Source organism: Mauremys mutica, chromosome 13 (genome assembly GCF_020497125.1).
Source record: "Mauremys mutica isolate MM-2020 ecotype Southern chromosome 13, ASM2049712v1, whole genome shotgun sequence".
NCBI classification, from domain to species: Eukaryota; Metazoa; Chordata; order Testudines; family Geoemydidae; genus Mauremys; species Mauremys mutica.
Window position 1 is genome coordinate 39403596 of NC_059084.1, and position 9193 is coordinate 39412788.

The following is a 9193-nucleotide window of genomic DNA, read 5'->3' on the forward strand; positions in this document are numbered from 1 at the left end:
TTACATTGGCAGGAGTGAAATTTAAGTGTAGACACTTCCATAGTTAGGTCAACATATGCTGCCTTGCATCAACCTAATTCTGTACTGTAGACCTGACCCGAGTGTCAGAGCTGTGGGTCTAAAAATAGCAACATAGATTTTTAGCCTCCTAACCCAAGCCCCGTGAGCCCAGATCAATTGACCCAGGCTCTGAGACTCAGTGCCACAGGTTATATCTTTGCAGTGTAGACGTAGCCTAAGTGCTTTTTCCGATTTGAAATTCTCAGTTTAGACCAAGTTATCTGTATCAGAGTGGGAAATGCTTTCCCCATATCCCTTCAGCACAATGGATTCCCCACGCTCCGTATAAAGCTAATGGTCTATAGAACACTCAGTTCTTTGTACAAAAAATTAGCAGCAGATATGATGCAATTGGTTGAAACCTGCTCCCTTAGGTGTGTTCCTGTGCTATAGCTCATCACTGGAACTGCCTGAAATGTCATCTTTCCCCAACGAATATTCAAAGACACATATTTAAGGGTTTTTAACCCAGCTGTCATTAAAGGGACCTGAATGTACACTCCACATGCAAGAGCTGCCTTCAGGAAGCCAGTGAGATGCTGACCCTCTTGGAAACTAGGAAGGTAGGTGACAAATATCTCCAATACAAGACTAAACATAGCTCTAAGTGAACCGGAGTCCCCATCTGTGTTTCAAAGCACTTCATGGAGATTCCTTGGCCAAATACATTAATGATATTATTGGAATGGGTTATTAGCTGAAAAGCTGAAATACTGGGCATTTTCACCAGGTATATTTATCGCTGTTTCTTTGTCCATATCTATCTATCGATCTATCGATCTATCTATCTATCTATCTATCATAAAGCTTCCTCTTGCTATATATAAATATATGAACAATGGAAAAAAATCCATTAAGCGGTGAATAGACAAATGAGTGAATGGAGAGGTAGAGGCAGTGCTAAGAGTGGAGAGGTGGGTAGATAGAATGTTTTGCTTCTATGTTCATGTGACAAAATATGTAACATTCCAGTTCTCCTGAAAATCCTTTCCTTAATAATATGAAGCTATAAGGCCAATAGGCTTAATGGAGTAAAAAAAATATTGCATTTATGTTACTAAAAATAGTCATCAGTAATAGTAATTACTAATCAATCCATGTGAATTAACAATTTTGTAGATTAGTCTAATTTGTTCAATATGTCATCTTAAAGTATGTGATCGATTGATCAATCAAGCTATCTACTTCCAATGTAAGAACAGTGTAACTGACAGAATAATCATCCCCTTGCATTGCTTTCTTGCATTAATGTGTCAAGCAAATGCCTTTTTGTTACATGTATACAACCAGGTGATTTTCACCCCCACTCTATAAAAGTAGATGGAGTAGATTTTTTCAAATACACTAGATTTTCTTTGTCACTTTAAGCAAACTAATACAGCAAAATTGTGCCCATCTGTATTGTTTGTGTCATCAACGTTGAATACAAGTATGATATAAGGCATGGCAATGCCATTTTGGTTGATATTGCATTCGAAGGATCCTATCCTTGACCACTTTGTTGCCATGGTGAGCAAAGAACTCACTGATTTCAGTTGTTGTAGGGTTGAGATACTACTGAGGTCATGGACTATAATGGGAGCTGCTAATTTGCAGAACCTCTCTGGGTCCAGTTGTAGTAAGAATGCTTTCTGCCTTCATCAGATATAATGCTCAGGCACACTGAGGTGAAGTCAGCCTCTTTTTTCCATTTTAGAATTTCAAATTGTGACTAATTTCAACTTTAAAAAAAATCAAATTTGGGAGAAAATGGAAATTAAAAGATTAAAAATATGCATGCATCTCCCCCCCCCCATATTACTAGGAGTGGTTTGGGCATCCTCAGCAGCTGAAGTGTCCATGACTGCACTCTGTGCCACGCAGCTGCTGTTGTGATAACCACTGAGAGTAAGGCTGGTTTCCCCTCAGCTTAATGAAGACAGGACATTCCTGTTGAGATGCCCTTAACTTTGGAAGTCACAACCCACACTTGGGACTCAGTCCTGAAGTCAATGAGGCCATTCATGTACTTAAAAGCTTAAATGTTCTTTGGTGGTCAGCGCTTGGACTTTCAGCCCTATGCAGGATTGAGCATTTGGTCTGATCTTTAGAGTCCATGGCAAACCCGGTCTGTTTCCCCAAGATAGCGGAGTGAGTGATGATGGAAATGAACGGGGGGAGTTTGCCATCAGCATTGTATATGTGGAGCATTGTCACTTCTTTATTCCTCTGCATCATTAGTTTAAATGAGGTGGGTGAGGACAAGCTCTAGGGTTCATTGATATTTCCATGTGTTTTATTTTTAACATATATCAAAAGTGCCTAGAACACTGAAGAGCTATTTTTTGAGGTATCATCTGAGCACCTAATTACTTAGTCAAAGTGTAGGTGAATGAACCTAGACCTTTCTTTGGATTTCACCTCTTCTACAACATGTGACAGGAAAAGAGTGTGAATTCTTCTCCTTCTCTTCCTCTTCCTCCTGCTTATTTTTCTTCCACACATAGAGCTGTGGTGCTATGATTGTAATCTGTAAATTATTTGGTGGCCCATGCAGCTGCTTGACACAGTGTATTACTGTTCTAAAATATGAAAATTAAATCAATAACTAATAAATCATTCAGCTAATGAGCTTGATATCCATGTGATAAAGAATTCAGTAGGAATTCAAAAATCTCTTAGAAATGGGGATGCACAATGAGAATACCCATATTTACAAGAGATAGATATCGAGTGGCAATAAGGACATACCCAATGTCTAGCCATTCACTTCATTTGTGATATTTGTGATTGGATGGAGCCCATAAATCCCTATGCCTTCGGGCATAATATAAATTCTAACTCGTGGGCGAGTTAGGAAGAAACTTCCCCTTTGAGCAGAATATTTTGTATTCTTCCACTCTGGAGTTTATTACACTTTCATCTGAAGTGTCCAGTCCCAGCCACTGTTGAAGGCTGGATGCAGAGTTAGATGGAGCTTGGGTCCGATCTAATCAGGCCCTATGATCACACCACTGATATCTCATTATTTGTTATCTCCACAGGCAGAGATTCCAGTGCACATGGCAGATAAAAACCAAACCACTGAGTTTGTCTTTGTGACAATTTCCAACCAACCCAGGCTGCAGGGTTTCCTCTTTGTGGTGATTTCAATCATGTACATCACATCTCTGATGGGGAATATCCTCATAGGCATAATAGTTAGGCTCAGTCCTGCCCTTCACAGCCCCATGTACTACTTCATCTCCAATCTGTCTTTGGTTGATCTCTGTTACACCTCGGTCACCATCCCCAAGATGTTGGTGAACCTGCTTTCAGAGGACAGAACCATCTCATTCACTGGCTGTGCTGCCCAGCTGTATTTTCTTATTGCCCTGGGGCCAACTGAATGCTTCCTCCTTGCAGCCATGGCTTATGACCGCTTCAGAGCCATCTGCCATCCCTTGCGCTATGTTGTTGTAATGAACAATCGACGGTGTGTCCAGCTGGTGACTGGCTCATGGGTCAGTGGTTTGCTGCTGTCCTTGGTGCAGACCTCACTGATAGTCACCCTGCCCTTCTGTGGGGACAACCGGCTCAACCATTTCTTCTGTGACGTGACTCCCCTCTTGAGCCTGGCCTGCGGAGACACGTCCATGAATGAAATCGCTGTATCTGCAGCCGGTGTCTTAATTCTGCTCATCCCTTCTATGCTGATCCTTGTATCCTACAGTAAAATCGTCTCTACCGTCCTGAAGATCACATCAGCCCAGCAGAGACACAAAGCTTTCTCCACCTGCTCCTCCCACCTCATAGTCATCACTCTATTCTATGGCTCCGCCAGCGCCATGTATCTGCGACCCAAATCCAGCTATGCCCCCGAAAGGGATAAATTTCTGGCTCTGTTTTACTCTGTGGTGACCCCGACATTGAACCCCATCATCTACAGCCTGAGAAGCAAAGATATCCATAAAGCCCTGAGGAGAATGATACTTCAAAATTCTATAACCCTAAACTGCAAGGCCTGATGCTGATCTCAGTTATTTGGGTTGAACACTGCTGTGACTTCATTGACTTCATTGGAGTTACACCTAAATTCCTATGAACACATTTGCACTAGGAAGTTTTACCAGTAGGGTTTTTATCAGGGCCGGCTCTAGATTTTTGGCTGCCCCCACCCCAGCCCTGGCCTCCCCCCCCACCTGCACCCCCTTCTACTCCAGCCTTGGGCTCTCCCCCCACCCAACTGCACCCTCCTGCCGCTCCAGCCCTGGGTCACTAGTAACTTGATCCCAGGGGTGGGTCATTCAGCAGGCATTTTGGATGTTTACAGAACACAGACAGGATTTGTTCCCATATGGTGACAGAGCTGAAGTAAAGTGGAACAATTTTCAGATTGTGTGATTGAAGATATCTGGATGCATATTATTAGACTGTCCTACGTACATGAGGAAAAGTTGAGGTGCCTTTATTATTCTTTTGTTCCACTCTTTGTTTCTATAGGGAATTTGCCAATGCAATATCGCTGTCTTCCTTTTAAACAAATAAAACTTAAAAAAAAGAAAAAAGAAGCAACGGCTGTTGAAAATAGCAATTCCAGTCCTAATAACCACTGGGAAGCATTTCTTGCTCAATTTTATCCTACTTTTTCTACAGCAAGTTACAGTGGATCAGTATATATGGGAGAAATGATGTAACAGCTGCCCAAATTGAGCTTGAGCACTCCTGAATTTTGAGGGTATTCAATTCTGGAAGGCGGGTGCTAGATTCCCTTTCTGAATATTTGCTAAATCTGGAAAGGAAAAATTAATTTCTGCTTCCATGGCTCAGAAGTGGAAATCCTCCTACGTGTCTGGTACTGCACAAAAAGCTAGTAGAGCCTCCCCTCTCTTACTTTTCTTTTTAAATTCTAGTGGGATCCACGTACCTCCTTTGCTAGGCTTCAGATAGAGAGGGGCACTGTCCATTTAGTCCCCCCAATTCGTTCTTTGGGGGCTGCCAGGTGAGGTCACACCAGTATCCCTAATCCAGTCTGGGGATGTCTTCTGAAGGGGATACCTGGGCCAAAGCCGTCTACTCCTTGGGAATTCTTGTTCTCTGTTCTAGGGTTACCTACCATATGCCCGTATTTTCACGGACATGTTCGGGTTTGGGGGTTTTACATAGCCATCTGTAAAACTCTCAAAAGGTCAGGGATTTCCCTCCCAATGCAGAGCACGGCATGGCTGACAGGGTGGCCCAGCCAGATTGAGCCGCTCGCATCAGATCCTCCAGCAGCCAGAGCACACCCCACCCACCGCAGCCTCAGCGCACCATGCCGGCAGCACTCTGGGGGGACGGATCTGCCTGCTCCGCGGGGAAGCGCAGCAATGCATCTGGCTCTGCGGGGAGCCACACACGCTGGTCTGAGCGGCTTGGTAAGGGTGGTAGGGAGTTGGAGAAGGGGCATGGGATCCCGGGGGGCAGTCAAAGGACATGGAGCAGGGGGGTCATATGGGTCGGCGGTTCAGGGGGTGGCCTGTCAGGGGGTGTAGAGGGGTTGGGGCAGTCAGGGGACAGGGAGTGGGGGGCTTGGATGGGGTGGATGTTCGGGGGCAGTCTGGGGCAGGGAGCAGAGGGGGTTACATGGGTCAGGGGTTCTTGGGGGGCAGTCAGGGGACAGGCAGAGGTTGGATAGGTATGGGAGCCCAGATGTCTGTCAGGGGGCAGGGGTGTGGATAGGAGTCAGGGCAGCCAGGGGACAGGTAGGGGAGTGAGGTCCTAGGGGGTCAGTTAGGGTCAGGGGGTCTCAGGAGGGGGCAGTTGGGGACAAGGAGATGGGAGGCTTGGATGGGGGTGGGGTCCTGAGGAGCAGTTAGGGGCAAGGGTCCCAGGAAGTGGCGATCAGGGGACAAGGAGCAGGCGGGGTTGGATGGGTTGGGGGTTCTGTGGGGGGAAGTCAGGGTATGGGATGTGAGAGGGAGTGGATAGGGGGCGGGGCTACCCCCAATGGAATGTCTTCTTTTTTGAATGTTACAATATGGTATCCCTACTGTTCCCAGTGCCACCCAATTCGAGCAGTGAGCTCTCCATTCACAGCAAGCGGCAGCACCTCACTCCCTCCCCCTCCCTTTCCTGTTGATAGCTGCCAAGGGAATGCTGGGAAATGTAGTTCTTTCTCTGCTCCAGGGCTGGCTCTATAGGCAGGGAGATAACCAAGGAACTACAGATCTTGGGGCCCACTGTTCATTCTCAGCTCCCATGCTGGATCCCTGCCGCCCCTGAAAATGTGCCGCCCCAAGCACCTGCTTGCTTTGCTGGTGCCTAGAACCAGCCCTGGTTTTTATGAGCATACAGCTGTTGAAGTCTGAACATTTTCAATGAGCCCTTTCCTGCTGCTTTACTTTCAGCCCTTAGTGCCCTCATTGAAATGAATGGCAAAGCTGCTGGTGAAATTCTGATCCAAAGGTACTTGCCAGTAGCACTTGGTGAGATCCATAGTAGTGAGATGAGCCCCCTGGGCCCATCTTGTCTAGGAGCTCATCTGGTCTAGGCATGTGGTAGGCACTGAACTTGGTGATGGCATTAAGCCTCCAATAATCCACACAAAATTGGATTGACCCATCCTTCTTGGGTCACCAACACTACGTGAGAGGCCCAAGGCCTGGAGGATGGTTGGGTCACCCCTGAAGACAGCATGTCCTTGACCTCTCTCTCCAGGTCTTGGACTTTTTTTCCCAGTGACCCAGAATAGAGAGCATCTTACAGGTGGGTGAGCTCCTGTTTCCACCTGGTGGACAGGCAGGTTAGTGAGCCAAGGCCGGTTGGAGAATATCTGCTGGTAGGAACCCAGCACCCCTTGGATTTTGCCCTCTGGGCAGGGGTGAGCAAGTCAGAGAGGGTAATTGATTCCAGTGAAGAGCCAACCCCTGTCTCAGGGAATAGATCTGTCGTGGAAAAATTCGCCACGCCGTTGATTTTGGGTCAGACAGCCTTGAGGCTCCTTTATTGGAATACAAATATGCATACAGGGAGGGACAGCATGTCCCCATGCAATGAGGGGGAACCGCCCTCCTGACAATCAATTTTCCCAGGCTTATAAAGGCTAAAACCGCAAAGCATAATTCACACATCACACATAGCACACTTTATCATCGCCTTATTTGGCATACATCTTTAATTTTAAGCAAGCTGATCACTGCCCCTTTCCATCTAGGGTTTTTCCTGTTATTGTCCTAACTGGTGGTTTGACTGTTCTATGCCCCTCTTTTTGCATTAACTTATTGCTAAACTTATGCACCCCTTACTTATGATAATATTGTACAATAAGCTCTTTCCTAACTGTGAGTTTGCCCACCTACGTGCAGTTACATTGTACAATATAGCTTTTGCTCAATTGCCATTGCCACTGCTGAGCTGATACACTGAGGCCTTGTTGCAAACTGCCCTTCTGGTCTCTCTCTTTCTCCCCCCCCCCCTTATCCTTGGTTGTGTCACACAAGCTATTGCAAATTTTTCTTTTGCACAATCCTGAGTTTGGCTCTTGGGCCTTATTCTTGCTTTCAGGTTCGCAAGCTTGGGCCTGGGTAATGATTCGCAAAGCACTTAGCTTTGGGGCCTTGTACGACCCCTAAAATTCCCTATCAGATCCACCAGGGGAACTGCTCCTCCCATTAGCCACACATGGCCAGTACCAAATTCTCCTTGTCAAAGTACGGATTCATCGTGTTGACATGGTACACCCGGTGGCTGTGAGCCTGGTTAGACAGTTCCACTATATAGTTCATTCAGCTGCTTGATAACCTTAAAGGGCCCGTCCCAGGCAGCTTGTAGTTGGTTCTTTGTCACAGGAATGAGAACCATCACCTGTCAGTTGGCATAGGAGTGGGCCCATGCTGAGCGGTTGTACCAGACCTTCTGCTTCCCTTGAGCCCTGGTTAGATTCTCCTTGGCCAAGCCCATGAGCCTTGGCACCATGGCTGTAAATTACAACACAAATCAATAAGCAGCACTCAATCCAGCCCTTAGGTGTCACTGAGTTCACAGGTATGTGTGACATTCTGCACGCCAAAGCAGCCCATATTTACCATGACAATGTAATTATGATATGTTTTGTACAAAGTATGCCTTGCTCAAATCCAAATCAGGAACCTTGGCACCATTCTAAGAAAAGATCATCTTCTGGCTTCTGTTTCTCTACAGGTTTCACCGACACATTCTTGTTCCTTGCACACAGTGCACAAGCACTATGTTTAGACACTAAGAAACCCTGTTAGCTCCTCACCCCTCCAGTGGCTATGAGAGCAGAGCCTGGGACATTAAACTCACAATTAGGGTTGGTCAACAGTTATGCTCCATTTTGTAGTTGAGCATTTGATTTTTCCTTCCTAAGTGTAGTATCAGCGGGATAGCTGTGTTAGTCTGTATACACAAAAACAATGAGGAGTCCAGTGGTACCTTAAAGACAAATTTATTTGGGCATAAGGTTTTGTGGGTAAAAAACCACTTCTTCAGATGCATGGAGTGAAAATTACAGACACAAACGTAAATTTACTGGCACATGAAGAGAAGGGAGTTACCTTACAAGTGGAGAACCAGTGATGACAAGGCCAATCTTGTGAATTTTCCCTATGCTAAGAGGGAGGTTTATTCCTGTTTTTTGTAACTTTAAAGTTTTGCCTAGAGGGGAATCCTCTGTGTTTTGACTTTGATTGCCCTGTAGAATTACCTTCCATCCTGATTTTACAGAGGTGCTTCTTTTACTTTTTCTTTATAATAATCTTTTTCCTTTTAAGAACCTGATTGTTTTTTAGTGTCCTAATAACCCAAGGGGCTGGTCTGTGCTCACCTTGTTAACCTATTGGGTTGGTATATTATTCTCAAGCCTCCCCAGGAAAGGGGATGAAGGGGTTTGGGGCGGTATTTTCGGGAACAGGAACACAAAGTGTTTTTTTTCCTTTAATCGTTTTCTAACTCACTTGGTGGTGGCAGTGATGCCATCCAAGGACAAGAAAGAATTTGTGCCTTGGGGAAGTTTTTCACCTAAACTGGTAGGAATAAGCCTAGGGTGTCTTTCATGCGGTCCCCATATCTGTACCTAAAGTTCAGAGTGAGGAGAGAACCCTAGCACCTCCTGTTATTTAATCTTTTACAGCTAACTCTCCAAGGTCACTATCCACTTACTCTCTTCCACTCT

The 9193-nt window shown here is 45.6% G+C and overlaps 1 protein-coding gene across 1 annotated transcript; it reads left to right on the forward strand.

Moving 5' to 3' along the window:
- The first annotated feature begins 3101 nt into the window (after window positions 1-3101).
- On the forward strand, window positions 3102-4046 carry LOC123348400 (olfactory receptor 2G3-like). The gene has a single exon (XM_044985921.1). It carries the CDS (start codon window positions 3102-3104, stop codon window positions 4044-4046), a length of 945 nt encoding a protein of 314 aa, XP_044841856.1.
- The last annotated feature ends 5147 nt before the right edge of the window (window positions 4047-9193 follow it).

What these genes read in the sequence shown, in the direction of transcription:
- LOC123348400 (XM_044985921.1), top strand. Translation starts at nt 3,102, where the DNA reads ATGGCAGATAAAAACCAAACCACTGAGTTTGTCTTTGTGACAATTTCC.